At 37.6% G+C, this 19,451-nt stretch overlaps 1 protein-coding gene across 7 annotated transcripts in view; it reads right to left on the reverse strand.

Moving 5' to 3' along the window:
* Nucleotides 1-3,861: 3,861 nt before the first annotated feature.
* The window catches only part of dtna (dystrobrevin, alpha), a 61,373-nt gene continuing 45,783 nt past the window's right edge, over nucleotides 3,862-19,451 (reverse strand). For 5 of the 7 annotated variants that reach the window (XM_061979331.2, XM_061979332.2, XM_061979335.2 and 2 more), the window contains 8 exons: nucleotides 16,877-16,990; nucleotides 16,651-16,747; nucleotides 11,777-11,800; nucleotides 7,979-8,138; nucleotides 7,827-7,916; nucleotides 4,828-5,054; nucleotides 4,725-4,763; nucleotides 3,862-4,651 (listed from right to left, as the gene is read on the reverse strand). In XM_061979331.2, coding sequence (XP_061835315.1) covers nucleotides 4,746-4,763; nucleotides 4,828-5,054; nucleotides 7,827-7,916; nucleotides 7,979-8,138; nucleotides 11,777-11,800; nucleotides 16,651-16,747; nucleotides 16,877-16,990 — 730 coding nt within the window. In that variant the 3' untranslated portion in view covers nucleotides 3,862-4,651; nucleotides 4,725-4,745. The remainder of the gene's footprint in view (nucleotides 4,652-4,724; nucleotides 4,764-4,827; nucleotides 5,055-7,826; nucleotides 7,917-7,978; nucleotides 8,139-11,776; nucleotides 11,801-16,650; nucleotides 16,748-16,876; nucleotides 16,991-19,451) is intronic. The other 2 variants (XM_061979333.2, XM_061979337.2) reach the window with 1 other exon arrangement.

Here is a 19,451-nt window from a genome sequence, read left to right on the forward strand (position 1 = left end):
GCTCCTCTTGACGTCTTTTTTCGAAAATCCATACATTTTTCATTAACACAGATTTTTTTGATTTTTTTAAATCAGTAATTCGATTCAAGAACTCCTTCATTCCACACTCCGTCCAGCTGTATATTCACTCGCCATACAGCAATAGATGATGTCTATTACCTAACACCTTCTATGTTTGCTACTTCTCTTTGTTTATGTCTATTTTCTGCTGGATTTACTCTCTATTTTATGCTGCAGCTGTTACATATACTGTAACATTGTACATGGTAATTGTTATATATTGTATATATGATATAAACATATAATATAATATATCAGTATATATCCTAAACTGTACATATATTATGTATATATGTTATATTTTATATTGCTTTTAGTCTATTTTATACCTGCTTTGTCCTTTCCACCTTTTCCATCATTTGTAACTGAGCTACTGTGTGGAACAATTTCCCTTGTGGATCATTAAACTTTGTCTAAGTCTAAGTCTAATGGTGTCTTGCCAATGTGACGCTCGTATTAATTTATTATCTTATCTGATCTTTTTTTAAATTATACTAATATGAAATATAAAATATTAACAATTTAAATATAGTATGCATTTTATATATTCAAAACAATATTATGTTGTTGTTTTTCTAGATACAAACAATTAAAATGTAGTGCATATTTATCAGTGGCGGGCTGTGCGTTTCCCACCTAGGCCTTCTACCATGAATTGATTTACGTGGACCCCGACTCGGGTGTTACCATTTACTGGTCAATTGTACGGAATATGTACTGGACTGTGCAATCTACTAATAAAAGTTTCAATCAATCAATCAATCAATCAGTGATGTCCTACTTGGTCCGACTTTAATAAATACCCCTCAAAATACCATCATTTATGTCACCACATGACCACGGCTGGAGAAATACTATACACAAACATACTCGTGCACTACTGGAGATTGAATCACCTCAACAGCGTACAAAACAGGCTATATTTCGGCACATTTAAAAATCAATGAACCCGCATCAGCATTTAAAACATACCTTACGTGGCATTGTTAAAATTAAAATAATTGTAAAGAACATATTAAATGTAGAAAATTAAATGAATACAATATTTGAACTTTTTCTTTGTGAGTTAAAAAAGCGAGAACCGATGATTTCTCTGTTGGCCAGGTATGGCTCCGGTGCCCCTTTCCTGCATTTCGCAAATTACAACTTGTGATTGGATTCTCACTTGGGAGTGACAAGCAACAATCCAATCACAGTCACGTTTAGCGTAAGGCTACCTAGATGGGCTACTGTCAACAACTCGTGATCTGATTGGCTCACGCAACTGTCTATCAACTGTCTATTCATACAGCGCTGGCAACAAGCTAGCTTAATTCTGATTGTATAATAGCGCTAACGTAAAAACAAGCATCACTGGAGCCTAATAAGACATGAAGAGAATATGACTACTTTATGGAAAAGTAGATTAAAATGTACTTTTATTGATGTATGATCATGATTTATGTTAGGCCAGCAGAGAAGGCGTTGCTAATGGCACACCACTGATATTTATATACGGTATATACACAAGCAGGCGTTAAGGCATGTGTCTGCACATGTCAGTCAACCTTTAATAATTTCTATACAATTATATGCATAATTTTTTTAAAGTGAAAAAAGTACCGTACCACTTCAAAAATGGTCTGCTTTGCAAGTTTTTGCTACCTCCGCTGGCCATCTCATCTTAAATAAGCAGCTAGTATATGCAGTAACTATAGCCTAAGGAGACTTAAACATTAATACAAACCCTGTTTCCATATGAGTTGGGAAATTGTGTTAGATGTAAATATAAACGGAATACAATGATTTGCAAATCATTTTCAACCCATATTCAATTGAATGCACTACAAAGACAAGATATTTGATGTTCAAACTCATAAACTTTTTTTTTTTTGCAAATAATCATTAACTTAGAATTTCATGGCTGCAACACGTGCCAAAGTAGTTGGGAAAGGGCATGTTCACCACTGTGTTACATCACCTTTTCTTTTAACAACACTCAATAAAGGATTGGGGACTGAGGAAACTAATTGTTGAAGCTTTGAAAGTGGAATTCTTTCCCATTCTTGTTTTATGTAGAGATTCAGTCGTTCAACAGTCCGGGGTCTCCGCTGTCGTATTTTACGCTTCATAATGCGCCATACATTTTCGATGGGAGACAGGTCTGGACTGCAGGCGGACCAGGAAAGTACCTGCACTCCTTTTTAACGAAGCCACGCTGTTGTAACACGTGCTGAATGTGTCTTGGCATTGTCTTGCTGAAATAAGCAGGGGCGTCCATGAAAAAGACGGCGCTTAGATGGCAGCATATGTTGTTCCAAAACCTGTGTGTACCTTTCAGCATTAATGGTGTCTTCACAGATGTGTAAGTTACCCATGCCTTGGGCACTAATGCACCCCCATACTATCACAGATGCTGGCTTTTGGAACTTTGCGTCGATAACAGTCTGGATGGTTCGCTTCCACTTTGGTCCGGATGACACGATGACGATTATTTCCAAAAACAATTTGAAATGTGGACTCGGCAGACCACAGAACACTTTTCGACTTTGTATGAGTCCGTTTTAGATGATCTCGGGCCCAGAGAAGCCGGCGGCGTTTCTGGATGTTGTTGATAAATGGCTTTCGCTTTGCATAGTAGAGCTTTAACTTGCACTTACAGATGTCGTGACGAACTGTATTTAGTGACAGTGGTTTTCTGAAGTGTTCCTGAGCCCATGTGGTGATATCCTTTAGAGATTGATGTCGGTTTTTGATACAGTGCCGTCTGAGGGATCGAAGGTCACGGTCATTCAATGTTGGTTTCCGGCCATGATGCTTACGTGGAGTGATTTCTCCAGATTCTCTGAACCTTTTGATGATATTATGGACTGTAGATGTTGAAATCCCTAAATTTCTTGCAATTGCACTTTGAAAAACGTTGTTCTTAAACTGTTTGACTATTTGCTCACGCAGTTGTGGACAAAGTGGTGTACCTCGCCCCATCCTTTTTTGTGAAAGACTGAGCATTTTTTGGGAAGCTGTTTTTATACCCAATCATGGCACCCACCTGTTCCCAATTAGCCTGCACACCTGTGGGATGTTCCAAATAAGTGTTTGATGAGCATTCCTCAACTTTATCAGTATTTATTGCCACCTTTCCCAACTTCTTTGTCACATGTTGCTGGCATCAAATTCTAAAGTTGATGATTATTTGCACAAAAAAAAAAAGTTTATCAGTTTGAACATCAAATATGTTGTCTTTGTAGCATATTCAACTGAACATGGGTTGAAAATTATTTGCAAATCATTGTATTCCGTTTATATTTACATCTAACACAATTTCCCAACTCATATGGAAACGGGGTTTGTATAAGGAAACTGTCATTTTAATTTAAAAACAGAAAATCTTTGGTTAATACATATGTATTTAACCTGTATATGTATCTAGTATAATTACATTTTTATTGGAAAAACACTCTGGTGTACCTGCGTACCACAGTTTGGGAATAAGTTGTTTAAAATATGTCCTTTAGTTTCTAAAAAGTAACATCTTGTGCCATTACTCACATTTAAACAACAGGGAGTAGTAGGGTGTCCAGTATAAAAATACAGCACAGTGAGGCATAATACACAAAAAAATACTATTTATCTCTTTCATTAATTTAGTACAGCGTTTTTCAAATGACATACCTGCAAAGAATGGGTAACGCTGATGCTATAAGGTGTGTAAAACTGCACATTGTAAAAATGACATACAGTATAATAAACGTGCGCCGCTGAAGCAAATCCACTAAAGTGTGTCTTCCTGGGAAATGAAGCAAGCAGACGAGATTTGTGGCATCGCGTCAACACTTTTATTATGCATCACCGCCATGCAAAAATCACTGCTATGAACTTAGCTGAAAAGTCCCCAAAACTAGATATACTGCACACAATGATGGTATTACACGAACTAGAATGTGTGGCGTGTTGACACATAAAACAACAACCAAAACATTCATTTAGAAACCAGATTATAAACAAATTTGTTGAATGCTCTTAAAAGTGGATTTTTTTTTCTAATTTACTATTTATTTATTTTTTTACATCATTTAATCAACAGTAACAACCACATTAAAGTAATTACATCTTAGCTTTTACAGTACTTATGCATTTCTTTCCAGTGAAAATTGCTTTGTTGTTGGCTACATGCTGAACTGGCAGCTCCACAGAGAGTTCCCTCAAACAGCTAAAGAAGTGTGCATTATTAATAATAATAATAGTACTAATGTTGCAAATAAAAAAATACACGTGACAAAAATAGTACGAAAGTGACGTGGCTGGAAATATATATTTAAAAAAAACAACACACATTTACAACCGTACATTTCTACATCTGCTGGACAACCCAAACACAAAGCATAATAATAATAATAATAATTACATGAAGATATGGCACCTGTGGTATAGAGTAATAGAGCGCTTGGTGATTATTATAATCTCTTGACTTTGAACAGCTCACAGTTTCACCTTAATTATGAGGTTGGTTAAAAATATATATAATCTTTACACAAGTCTATTCCAGGCTAGGATCCAGCCAGTGTTGTTGTGTTCAGCGTCCTCACTTATTGTTGCTTTTGATATTGCTCACCTGTGAAGAGCGGGTGTCATGTTAGTCGTATCGCCAAAGACGGCAAGTTGATGATTATGAAGTGCATACTGACCAGTGTCCTGGACCAACACCGTCACTGCTGCAGTGTCACCTGAAAGCACCGCACAGAAGTTGGAAGGGTAGATCACTCAGCTTCCATGTTGCCATGAACTCACCATGCAGGTCTCTTCCGCCTCCTGCCTGTGCTTCATCAGCTTCTCCAACTTGAGCTCGTCTTCCAGCTGCCGCTCCAGGTCGTTCTCGTAGCGGTCCTGCTCTTCCTCCTCCTCCTCTGCCGCATTCCTGGGTTTATAGCTGAACAACGGTTCTGAGGTTGTTGTTGCAAAGATGTCGCCGCGGCCGAAATCGGAGTCCACAGTGCTCTCCGTCTCGCTTCCACCCTCTGAGGAAGAAAACGTTACTTGGATATACTGTAGTGTTTGTGTCATCATTTAGCACAAATGTACAGCAAATGAAGCTTGGACTGGACTCTCACTATTATGTTAGATCCACTATGGACTGGACTTTCACAATATTATGCTAGATCCACTCGACGTCCTAGAAGGGGGGGGGGGGGGGTCACCCGGGGGGGGGGGGGTCACCCACATCTGCGGTCCTCTCCAAGGTTTCTCATTGTCATCCCACTGGGTTGAGTTTTTCCTTGCCCTGATGTGGGATCTGAACAGAGGATGTCGTTGTGGCTTGTGCAGCCCTTTGAGACACTTGTGATTTAGGGCTATTTAAATAAACATTGATTGATTCATTGATTGATTGATAACAATTTTTAATAAGTCTCAGGTTCGACAGTAGTGTATTGAAAGTGTGTTGGCCAAAACCTTGATCTTTAAACAGTTAAAAGTGGGGTGTCAAACATTTTGAAACACTTTTTATATTAATGATACTTAAACTAAAACTATGTAGTTCAAAAAGTTCAGGCAAAAACATGAGGTTCTGGATAATCATTTGTCTCAAAGTATAGTTTTTGTTGGCTCTCATGATGTCCGCCATGATTAGTAGTGTTATCTTGTTGAAGGGAAAAGCAAACGTTACGATGCGTCTGGGAAATTAATACGCCTCCGAATGCGCAAAATTTGTAAATATTACGTGTTATTATGATTGTGCCTGTTACTACATTACAAAGTTCATAACCACATGCTGCCTGGGTATCTACAGGAGAGGTTCAAACCTAGAGAGAGTCCCTATGACCTCAGAGGTTCAGCTGTCTTTCAGAAAGCAAACATAAGAACGAGCTTAAAAAGTAGATGTGTTTCTGTCAGGGGGGTTCACCTGTGGAACAGCTTGGATGATTCCTTAAAATGTTCCAGTTCCATTCACACATTTAAAAAACACTTTAAGACCAATGTCTTGGAAAAATATATCACTATTGAATCAACACAGTAGTTAATACTATGATCAATGTTACTTACAAACTAAATGTGGGATATAAATAATAATAGAAGTATAATTGTTTGTATATAGCAGCGGTTCTCAAATGGGGGTATGCGTACCCCTGGGGGTACTTGAAGGTATGCCAAGGGGTAAGTGAGATTTTTTTTTTAAATATTCTAAAAATAGCAACAATTCAAAAATCCTTTATAAATATAAATAAAAACTAGGGATGTCCGATAATGGCTTTTTGCCAATATCCGATATTCCGATATTGTCCACTCTTTAATTACAGATACCGATATCAACCGATATATGCAGTCGTGGAATTAACACATTATTATGCCTAATTTGGACAACCAAGCATGGTGAAGATAAGGTACTTTTTAAAAAAATTAATAAAATAAAATAAATAAATTAAAAACATTTTCTTGAATAAAAAATAAAGTAAAACAATATAAAAACAGTTACATAGAAACTAGTAATTCATTTTACTAATTTTCATTAACTGTTAAAGGTTAGTACTATTAGTGGACCAGCAGCACGCACAATCATGTGTGCTTACGGACTGTATCCCTTGCAGACTGTATTGATATATATTGATATATAATGTAGGAACCAGAATATTAATAACAGAAAGAAACAACCCTTTTGTGTGAATGAATGTGAATGAGTGTAAATGGGGGAGGGAGTTTTTTTTGGGGTTGGTGCACTAATTGTAAGTGTATCTTGTGTGTTTTTATGTTGATTTAATAAAAACAAAAAAACAAACAAAAAAAACCCCGATACCGATAATAAAAAACCCCGATACCGATAATTTCCGATATTACATTTTAACGCATTTATCGGCCAATAATACATATATACATCTCTAATAAAAACCTATCTTTTTTTCCAAATAGTTCAAGAAAGACTACTACAAATGAGCTATATTGTGCACTGTTATACAAATTAATAAATCAGAAACTGATGACATAGTGCTGTATTTTACTTCTTTATCTCTTTTTATCAACCAAAAATGCTTTGCTCTGATTAGGGGGTACTTGAATTAAACAAAAATTCACAGGGGGTACATCACTGAAAAAAGGTTGAGAACCACTGGTATAGGCTATAGCACTGCATTGGATCAGGCTTGCACTTGTTTTTATGCATATTTGAAATAAAAATATCTCAATCAATCAATCAATCAATTTATGAATGTACAACTGTTTGTTTATGTAAAACTGTTTGTTTATTTTGTTGACCACTGACCGAAGAAATAATAAACTAAACTAAATAAACTAAACATAACATATATATTTACAGGACATATATCAATCATTAATGGAGGTTTTTAATGCGCTTTATAGGCGGAACAGAGCTACAATTGGCTACATTGTTAGCTGCCTCTTGCTAGGTTTTATGATTTAGAATACATTAAAAAAACAAACATGCGTGCTAGTCTCACATAAGGATTGTGTAGCCCATCCTCTATATATTCAGGCTCAAAAACTAAGTTTTGGATCATCATTTGTCCCAAGTGCAGTTTCCCTAATGATTTTAAATGAACTTGTATTCTTCTATCCAGCCAGCAGGAGGCACCTTAACTGCATTACCTTCAGAGTTGACATTGTCTTCTTGTAGTTTGCCTTTAATAAAATGATAATTAGGTGTGCATTTTTCTGCACTTTTTTGACACATTGAGGCATTTTTGTCCAAATGGTGTTAGTGATTAATGTGTGAATATTAATGAGAAAATGTAAGCATATTTTGATGACTATATCTTTGAAGGGGTGTCATTCTAACCTACCTGAATTTAACTCCTTTACCAGTGACGACATTGTATTGGTTATGGAGTCAGCTGCGACGAGGAGGTCGTTTCTCAAATTTCTCCTGGCTCCTTCAAAAGACAAAACAATTGTCATCACATTGCTGTGTAAATATATTTTTCAGAAACGTTACCCTGAGCGAAGGCCTCCTGAACGTCGCCTCCCACGCCCATGAGGGAGTCCTGAGGTGTGTGAGTCGGAGTGGTGCCGGCCGAGTCGGAGTGGATGGGTGTGGGGATGGGCCTGCTGATGGTGTGGCTGGGGGAGGAGCGTGGCGAGCCGGGACCCTGAGTCTGCATCACGTATAGTAAAGCACATTTGACCACACTGAAAACTATATTGCAACTCAGGACACACCGCTGTTGCGTTGAAGCCTTTTGCATGGTTTAGAAATGTGGACATTCGGTAAAGGATTTGTTAGGTCAGTTAGTTTTTACCACAACATCTACAAGCTGCCTATGGTGAGCATCTAAACACATACATGAAATAACACCATATTTCCTTATTAAAAGCGGCGGTTGTAGGCAACCACTCATTGTATTAACAATTAACAACACAAGATGGCAGCAGCTGCTTTTAAAGTATCTACACACAATCTGTAAAGCTGGCGTTTACAGGCAAGCATGGGTTACTCTGGGGCCACACTTTTTAGTATTAAAAGGGACAATCTTATGCAATACAAACTTTTCTTACCTGATGTTATCTGCTTTTGTGCATTTGGGATCTGCATAAGTCTTGAAAATTTGAAATGTGGAGGCATTGCGGAGATATTTATAAAATAATCTTGCCTTCACTCATACTTCCTCCAAACGAGCCGTTTGGAATTTGCAGCAGATGTCTCCATATATGGTAAATATTTACCCAAAGATCTTTGCGCCAATCTGCTTGTGTCGTCCGATGCTGTGGTCAATAAGGTCCTTCATTTTTTCTATCCTCTTGTTTTGCCTGTACACCAGACCTGGGCAAATTTAGGCCCGGGGCCCGAATGCGGCCCGTTAAGCTTTTCAATCTGGCCCGCCGGACATTCCCAAATAATTTTTTTAGATCTTTAAGATGGAAATTGTAGCTGCCATTATGATGTGCAGTGATGTTTTCAAATGATCGTAAGTCTTGAACTATACAAAGTATTTCAATGGTTGAGATCTGCGCTTTTGCATGATGTACTAGTTACTATGGTCATCTAAGTCACAGCATCTCAGACGAGGCACCAAGCACTGTGGGTGGGGAGCGTTTCCACTGAGTGTTTCCAGAGCGGCCAGCCTGAAATGCGGGTGTCAGGGACAGATGCGGAAGGAGATTTTTTCAACAAAATTTTAAAGCTTAGCGATATATCAGACATATCAGGTTGTATGGGAGTTTTTTTTTTACCCTTCGCATTCATATTTCGCTGTGTTTGTTGCATTTTTGTTGCGTTTCGCTTGATTGTACATAACGTCGATCGAGAAGGGGTCCCAGAAGTAAAAGAGGGGGTGTGACGTTCATATGTTGTCAATATTCAGTGTTTTATCGTTCATAGTTAGTATTGTAAATCTCACATTCTTTATTTTAATGTACATTCTGAGTGTCTCATTCAGTAAAAAACTGTAAAATTCTGTTCCGTTTTTGTAAGGCGGTCTGTCAGAATGTTTTTAGCATTCAATCAGACATTATTGTGAGGTTTTGTTTTAGTGGTCCTAAAAATAGATATACCCGCACCCAGACATATTATTTTCTCTAAATTTGGCCCCCAGTCAAAACAATTGCCCAGGCCTGCCGTACACAGACATGCTTCCTCCGCTGTTGCCATTTCTAGTCCAAAGTAACATATAGTTCTAACTTATATCTGTCAGTAGATTCCACATGGAAGCTCTAAAAACTACAATATGGCTGGCGGGAAAAAAAGTCGAAGTGGAGGCACATTAATAAGATTGCCCACAAAACGGCGCATTCTGAAGAGACGGTCAAAAAGTGGCTTAAAGACAAAATTTGGACCACAGAACGACCATTACATGTTATGTAGACCACAAGAAAGTGTTTTAAATGTAGAAAAAAAAATCATAATATGATCCCTTAAATCAGGGGTGCTCATTACGTCGATCGCGAGCTACCGGTCGATCTCGGAGGGTGTGTCAGTCGATCACCAGCCAGGCATTAAAAAAATAGTCCTAAAAATGAGCGATCATAAATCTTCACTATGACGTCACTTTCGTCACTTGATTGACATTCACGGCACCCGGGGGTCTTCTGAGATGACGCTGGTTGCTGCCAGCTCATTAAAATTACCGACTGGAAGGCGAGAAACACTTTATTTCAACAGACTCTGGCGCCGTACCTGTCGTCAAAACTCCAAAGACCGACTGCACAGTTGCACAGTTGCGCTAACAAAACAAGAGTCTCAGAAAGCTGGCGTGCACAAGCTAGCAAGCTACGGAGTTTGCCGACAATGTATTTCTTGTAAAGTGTATACAAAGGAGTACGGAAGCTGGACAAATAAGATGCCAAAAACCAACCACCTTCATGTGGTATTGGACAGAAAGGAGGATTTTTTTCTCCTCCATTCGAAAATGCGGACGTTTTTAGCACCACTGTCTGATTCCAATCAATGCAAGTCATCAGAATCAGGTAATACACCAACTTATATTCTTGTCTTCATGAAAGAAAGGAATCTATATGTGTTAAACATGCCTGTATTCTCTTTAAACACCTTAACTTGTTAACAATATTAACTATATGTGTTAAACATGCTTGCATTATCTTTAAACACCTTTAACTTATTAACAATATTAACTATATGTGTTAAACATGCTTGTATTATCATTAAACACCTTTAACTTGTTAACAATATTAACTATATGTGTTAAACATGCTTGTATTATCTTTAAACACCTTTAACTTATTAATAATATTAACTATATGTATTAAACATGCTTGTATTATCATTAAACACCTTTAACTTGTTAACAATATTAACTATATGTATTAAACATACTTGTATTATCATTAAACACCTTTAATTTATTAACAATATTAACTATATGTATTAAACATACTTGTATTATCATTAAACACCTTTAACTTATTAATAATATTAACTATATGTATTAAACATGCTTGCATTATCTTTAAACACCTTTAACTTGTTAACAATCTTAACTATATGTATTAAACATACTTGTATTATCATTAAACACCTTTAATTTATTAACAATATTAACTATATGTATTAAACATTCTTGTATGATCATTAAACACCTTTAATGTATTAACAATATTAACTATGTGTTAAACATGATTGCATTATCATTAAACACCTTTAATTTATTAACAATATTAACTATATGTGTTAAACATGCTTGCATTATCATTAAACACCTTTAACTTATTAACAAAAACATATATTTCATAAATAAGTAAATATAAATTATATATATGAATGAGGTAAATCCCCACGACTTGATCAATTGAAAAGTAGCTCGCCTGCAGAAAAAGTGTGAGCACCCCTGCCTTAAATGGTGGTAGAGACAAAATGTCAGCTGCAAGAAAAGAGCGTGAGTAGTATAAATGTATTTTTACTATATTATCTATATATTCATTATCATTATGTGTATCTTATTATATTTTAACTATTTGTTATTATCATCTGCGATGAGGTGGCGACTTGTCCAGGGTGTACCCCGCCTTCCGCCTGATTGTAGCTGAGACCCCCCACGACCCCAAAAGGGACAAGCGGTAGAAAATGGATGGATGGATGTTATTATCATTATATATTCCAGACTAAATATTTCACACCTGGGGCCGTCTGCAGTTGAATAAACAACACACTAAGCATTAGGAAACACACTATATTAGATCAAAAGCTAACTCTTTTGGCAACAAAGCTAACACTTTTGGCAACAACTAATGTGTTTATTTCAAACATGCCCATCTCCTCCCTCACAGTTTTAACACTTACAGCTTGTTTCTGTTCCTCAGCTAGCTGAAAAACAACAACAACAACAACAAACATAGCATGTTGAGTCTTTTGATGAAGAAAGAAAGCCCATGTGGATTGATTATTGCAGTTCATAATAAGCATATGGTATTTTTTTGACAGATTCAAATTGATCCTCGAAGCATATCTATGTAACTTCCTCCCTCAGTGTAAAGACAGTTTAGTGCAAGGGTGTCCAAAGTGTGACCCGGGTGTTATTTTCCACAGTTAATTTTGTTTTGGCCTGCAACATATTCTAAAAATAAAATGTATTCCTTATGAATGGCATTACATGGGATGTGGTCTTCAGATTGCTCAGCATTGGATACCATGGCTTTACCATCTCTCATGTACAAAATCGAAAGTATCGTTTCATTTTTTATGTTTCCTGGAAAAGGCATGGACACCCCTGCTATAGTGGAAGTTCTGATGGTTGTTCAACACCTGGGTTGTACACTTTAATAAATGTTTTTTACATTTACATTGTTAAAAGTTGTCTATAAAATGTTTCAAAACAACAGATTTGTGCAACAGTTTGTTGACAGTACCTAAAAGGCAGAGCTATAAATACTGTAGTCTGTTGATTGGTTGATAAAGAATCAGGACACATCTATTTATAACAGTGTTTCCCAACCATATTTTTACAATAGAAGAATTAGTGGTGCTCCGATACAACTTTTTCACTTCAGATACAATACAGACACTGGAGCCTTGAGTATTGGCAGATACTGATACTGATTTGATAAGCTATCCGAACGAATCATACCTACTTTTATTATTTTTGTAGTGTAGAAAATTATAGATCGGTGAAATGACTCAAACAGAGAAAACACTGAACTATTTATTATCAACTGTCTCTAACGGTCTTACGCTGTCTTGAAGTTGAAGCAGATTGGTAATTGTTTTTTTCGGCGACACCTCGCAGCTCACAATGCAGGAAGTTGAATGATGCGGACACATTTGTTACTGGATACTTTATAATACGCTAATACTTTGTATCTGTCAGTAATATTGCAACTGTACTTGTTTATTTTTTGCTAATGCAGTGTTTCAGACTGCAACATTGTTCAATTAAGGACACGTAGAACGTATGTTTACTGTAACTTGTGTGCTATTGTGTGCTTAGCTGTTGTGTAGCTGCTAGCTCCTAGTAGCCCATAGCCTACCATGTTTACCTTTTGTAAATGACTTCACTAAAATACAGTACAGGCCAAAAGTTTGGACACACCTTCTCATTCAATGCGTTTTCTTTATTTTCATGACTATTTACATCAGGGGTAGGAAACCTATGGCTCTAGAGCCAAGTGTGGCTCTTTTGATGACTGCATCTGGCTCTCAGATAAATCCTAGCTGACATTGCTTAACACGATAAGTAATGAATAATTCCGCTGGTAATAACAGTGTTAAAAATAACCACGTATCAACTAGACTACAAAGCCATCAGCAAAACCATATAGCACCAGAAGTCGCATTAATGGTAAGAAGTATTTTATTTATTATTGGTTACCTTCAGAATAACATTGTTATTAAAAAGAAAAAGAGACTTATTATACTCTAAAATGTTGGTCTTACTTAAAAATGCACGCATTTAGTTGTCCATCCATCCATCCATCCATTTTCTACCGCTTATTCCCTTTGGGGTCACGGGGGGCGCTGGAGCCTATCTCAGCTACAATCGGGCGGAAGGCGGGGTACACCATGGACAAGTCGCCACCTCATCGCAGGGCCAACACAGATACACAGACAACATTCACACTCACATTCACACACTAGGGCCAATTTAGTGTTGCCAATCAACCTATCCCCAGGTGCATGTCTTTGGAGGTGGGAGGAAGCCGGAGTACCCGGAGGGAACCCACGCATTCACGGGGAGAACATGCAAACTCCACACAGAAAGATCCCGAGGCCGGGATTGAACTCACGACTACTCAGGACCTTCGTATTGTGAGGCAGACGCACTAACCCCTCTCCCACCGTGATGCCCGCATTTAGTTGTATTCAGTGTTAAAGTTGTATTCAGTGTTAAAGAATATTATATGGCTCTCACGGAAATACATTTTAAAATATTTGGCTTTCATGGCTCTCTCAGCCTAAAAGGTTCCCGACCCCTGATTTACATTGTAGATTGTCACTGAAGGCATCAAAACTATGAATGAGCACATGTGGAGTTATGTACTTAACAAAAAAAGGTGAAATAACTGGAAACATGTTTTATATTCTAGTTTCTTCAAAATAGCCACACTTTGCTCTGATTACTGCTTTGCACACTCTTGGCATTCTCTCGATGAGCTTCAAGAGGTAGTCACCTGAAAGGGTTTTCACTTCACAGGTGTGCTTGAAGCTCTCCTTTGCACAAGAAAAACGCGCTGCAGGACTGCTTATATTGAAGCGCTTATATACATTTTAGATACAAACTGATACAAACTGTTTTTTTGCTGATATCGGGCCCTCATCAAGATTATACCAGGACACCTCTAAGGAGAATATAATGGCACACCACAAAACAAGCATGTGACAAAAAGTATATAAACAGGTTAATTTCGTACAGTAAATTCTGCCATCAATTGGACGAGCGTATATTTGATTTGCTTTGCTGGCTAGATTAACAAACATCCATTATTGTGTGAATGCTCCAAAGCATTCACACATTCTACACCAAAATCCATCTATTTATTCAACTTCTTCAAATTCTTCTTCTTCTTCTCCAGATCTTGGCGCGCTCTACCTTCCACATTTTTCACCCTATTCAAACCGTTTCAACTTCAAACTGTTCAGCCTATTTGGGAATCGCGGGCTTTCCCTTGACAAATTCCAAAAAATTCCAGATTTCCCAGAATTCCAGAATTTCTGGGACATTTTTCCCATTCAAAATGAATTGGCCATTTTTCAAACTTCCACCATTTCTAAATTTTTCAACCGATTCAAACCATTTCACCTTCAACACATTCCACCATCCTGGAAATTCAAGCTACCTTTTTTTTTAAATAAAAAAAAATTCCAGGATTTTCCAGAATTTTTGGTTTTCCAAAGCCCTAATTTCACCCTTTTTTCTGGCGACTACTCCTTCCACATTTTTCAACACATTTCAACCGTTCCCCCATCAAATAATTCCTCTTAATTAGGACAGAAAAAAAGTTGTTTTTTGAACTGGAAAAATTCCCGTTTTTTTCCAAAATTCCAGGAATTCCGTAATACCATTTCTCAATTCAACATGTTACTATTTCAACATTTCTCGACCGATTTGAAAAATTCCAACACTAACCATTTCAACTCATTCAGACCACTCAAGTTCTTTACCCTTTTCAAAAAAATTCCCGCTTTTCCCGAAATTCCCACATTTTTTGGAAATTCCCATTGAAATCAATGGGACATTCTTCAAAGTTCCAGAACTCCCACATTTTTCATCTGATTCAAACTGTTCCAACCTCAAAATATTCAGCCTGTTTGGGAATTGTGAGCTCTACTTCAACAATTCTAAAAAAATTTCAGGATTTCAGTTCGACTTCAAGCATTGGAGCATTCACACACAATTCCTTCAGGAATTGCCTCATCTAGTTTAAACTGTGTAAATCCTTTTCGGACAAATTGAAAAAACAAAAAGTGAAATCGGATAATTTCCCACAGCACATTTGATAATCTCTCAGAGCCCACTGTGGGACAGAGGTTGGAAATCACTATTTTAGAGCAGTGTTTTTCAACCACTGTGCCGAGGTACACTGGTGTGCCGTGGGAGATTATCTAATTTCACGTAATTGGGTTAAAAATATTTTTTGCACACGAGTAATTATAATCCGCAAATAATGTGCCGTTGTTGAGTGTAACTTGATATGATAGCTCTGTACTGTTTAGAGCTCGGCAGAGTAACCATGTTATTCTCTTCCATATCAGTAGGTGGCAGCAGGTAATTAATTGCTTTGTAGATGTCTGGAACACATTGTGTCGTGATCACAAAATGCAAACGACAGCAGGAGGCAGCGTGCAGGTAAAAAGGTATCTAATTCTTAAACCAAAAATAAACAAAAGGCAAGTGCCGCTAAGAAAAGGCATTGACGCTTAGACACGGCTATGAAAAACGAAACTAAAACTGAACTGGCTACAAAGTAAACAAAACACAAAATGCTGGACGACGGCAAAGACTTACAGCGTGTGGAGCAGAGACGGCGCCCACAAAGTACATCCGTCCATGATATGACAATCAACAATGTCCCCACAAAGAAGGATAGCGTTCGCACAACTTATATAGTCTTGATTGCGAAAACAAAGCAGGTGCGAAGAATAGCGCTCAAGGAAGACATGAAACCGCAACAGGAAAATACCAAAAAAACAGGAAAAAACACCAAAATAGGAGCGCAAGACAAGAACTAAAACACTACACACAGGAAAACACCAAAAAAACCTCAAAATTAGTCACGGCGTGATGTGACAGGTCGTGACAGTACTTTGAGACAAGGGCTATAGTGATGCATGGTTGGTTATGGGTTGAATTCATATCCAACAATTGCGAGAACAACTTTTTATCGTCAATATTGGCTACTGAGTTTCACTTTTTAATGATTTCTGCTTGTGGTGTGCCTCAGGAATTTTTCAATGAAATAAATGTGCCTTGGTTTAAAAAAGGTTGAAAAACACTGCTTTAGAGCATTGCTGTTCAACTAGTGGCTAGCCTGCAAGCTTAAAACTTGATATAACAGAGGGCTCCTGTCATAGAGAATATATTTGATACGCTTTAGCATAGTGCTTCTGTTTTAATGTACACATACTGTACATGTATTAGTTGGCAAGAAGCACAAGAAAAACGGTGACGAGATGAAGCACAATGTGTTGTGAAACGAGATGGCGGGCGCTGTCCGTTGTACCTTGAGAAGCATCATTAGCTGCTCCAGCTGCACCATGAGTTCCCTGCGACTCTCCTGCAGGCTCGACATTCTTTGTTCGAGCTCATCTTTGCGTTGCCTGACAGGAGGAAAAAAAGCTGTAGATTGATGACAGCATTTTGTTGTGGTAAAATGTTAAAAACAAGTCGCAGCTTAAGTCTATTTATTGTGTGGTGAGAGGATGGGAAGGTGGAGAGACCCCAGTTACCTGAGAAGTCGTAACTCGGCCAGCAGAGTGGGGTTCTGCTGACCACTGTCAGGAGGCGGCTGTGAGGCCTCTTCATGCTGGACGCGCAGTCGTTGGATTTCCTGCAGGATTTCTCTGTGACACACACACACACACACACACACACACACACACACACACACACACACACACACACACACACACACACACACACACACACACACACACACACAGGTTATCATTTGGAATGGGGACCAAGTTTTTGATCATCACTTGTGGGGACCACCCTTTCTACAGGTTGTGGAGGCATAAAAAAAAATAATTAGGTAAAATGGTCACTGCACAGTTAGCTCATACACGTCTTTAAATCTCTGGATTGCTGAATAAATATGTTGACCATTCTTACTGGGGACCCTGGGGAAAAAGAGTTAATGTGGTTCATGGGGACCAAATATAAATAATTTAGCATAATTCACACAAATTTGTACGTGACTACTGAGGACCATTTAAAAAAAAAAAAAAAAATTTAAATTAAAAATGACATGATCCTCAGAATACAGCACTACAGCTGTCCTCTTATAGGAAGTTTCACCACTTAAATGTTAAAGCAAATCCTGCATCTTCTGTGACATTACTGAAAACTGCTATTTAGCAGTAATGAAGTTGTCTGCAACTCCAACTACCATATATAGAAGGATGGAAAATTCTGAATGTGAATCATATTTTAAGGTAATAATGTTTTATAATCATGCTGTATGAAAATGTAATCCTAAGGAACACTAAACCAGATTTTGTTTTTGGAAAAAACTAACCCCAGTAAACATGTTTTATGGGCCAAATCTTAAAAATCACTTAGTCATCTTCAGAATGGATCTGACTATCATTTAAAAAGGTTTCCCTTTAGGGGACCTGTTTTTTTGTCCCCATACCGTCAGAGGTACCCTAAAGGTGACCGTGTAAACAGAGCAATGTCCCCATTAAGTCAGCATTGCCAGAACACACACACACACACACACACACACAAGGTGGGCCTCGCCACAGAGTGTTGGGATTTAGTGCCAATGACCATTACAAGGGTCGAGAACCTAAGGAGTGATCTTAAACATGTCATTTAAATAAATAAATTATCCGATGAGCTAACACACATCAGTGCTTAGGACTTAAGATGCCGAACGGGTGACGTTGCAGTTCAACACACACAGCTGGGTGTTGGTGGCAACGATAGGAGGACAATAATGCTGGATTAGCCTTTAGTTGTCACGTATTAGAGGACGGAGAATCACATGATGTGTCCAAGCCAATGAGCAAAGAATAACAATATTGAGAGGAACTTTAAATATACCAAAAATATAATTTTATGATAAGAATTTCTATTCTTGTTGCCGAAGCAAATAGCGAATGCTGAAAAGAATGCACTGTATGCTTAAAATGACAAATTATTATGAATGTGCCTGTTACTACATTACATAATACTTACAGCATGTGTATAAAACCTTGATGGAGGTTTTTTTAGATCGCTGTATAGGCGGAATAGATCAAAACCCAATTACCTCTATTGTTAGCTGACTTTTGCCAGTGTTTATTTACGAGTTAGAATTCATAAAAAAACACACATGTTCTTATCTCTCTTAAGAATTGTGAAAGGTAGGCAACATTAAAACAAAAGTGCAGTTCCCCTTTAAACATCTAATTGTGATAAATATTGACAATTATTATATTTATTTGTAACATAAGCTTTCGTGTGTGGGGTGTTTTTGTTATATTTTTTGGTCCGACAAAATTTAAACCCCCTCTTTAATGAAGCCATCATTTTGGGGGAAACGTCTAAGTCCTATGTGTCAAAGTCAAGGCCCGTGGGTCAGATTCGGCCCGCCAATGAATTATCTATGGCCCCCGGGATGATATTTGATAAGTATTAGAACCGGCTCGCAGGCCACAGCTGCCTGCTGCTGTTTTGCACACACCAATACTCCATCAGTGTTGGCACTAGGAATTTTCAAAATGGGGTCTCAGGGACCCCATCAAGTCATAACAATGAGGTCCCACAGTAAATCTTTGGGGTCCCACTTTTTTGTAACCGTTTTGAAAACAAATGATAAATGTATGCATTATCCTGTTATATCTCACATTCTATATTGTGTTTTGTAAAAAGGTTGTCATAAACGTTACTTAATTCACTAAAAATAATAATACAAGAGAAAACACATTTTTATGCATATGTAAACATATTCAGTTATAAACATTAATTTCCTTTCTTCTTTCCTTCATGGATCAAAACTTTACAACTGCAGGTATTTTTGTCTATATTTTTTATGTAATATTTTCAGAATGTGTTTGTTTTATTTTTGGCCAAAGTAAGACAAAGAAAACAATCTGAAGTTGTCTTTATTTTTTATTTTTGATGCCATGATTTTAATAGTCTGGCCCGCATGCGCACATATTTTCCTCCATGCGGCCCCTTTTTGACACCCCTGGTCTAAGTGATACCAAACAATGCACCATTTTGGGGGGCAGCAGAAATAGCACAAAAAAATAACGGGAGGCTTAAGAAATGTATTAGAAGCAAGTCATAGGAGAATGTGTGTTTGTTGACCAT

The sequence above is a fragment of the Nerophis lumbriciformis genome, linkage group LG19 (genome assembly GCF_033978685.3).
Source record: "Nerophis lumbriciformis linkage group LG19, RoL_Nlum_v2.1, whole genome shotgun sequence".
In the NCBI taxonomy this organism is placed as follows: domain Eukaryota; kingdom Metazoa; phylum Chordata; class Actinopteri; order Syngnathiformes; family Syngnathidae; genus Nerophis; species Nerophis lumbriciformis.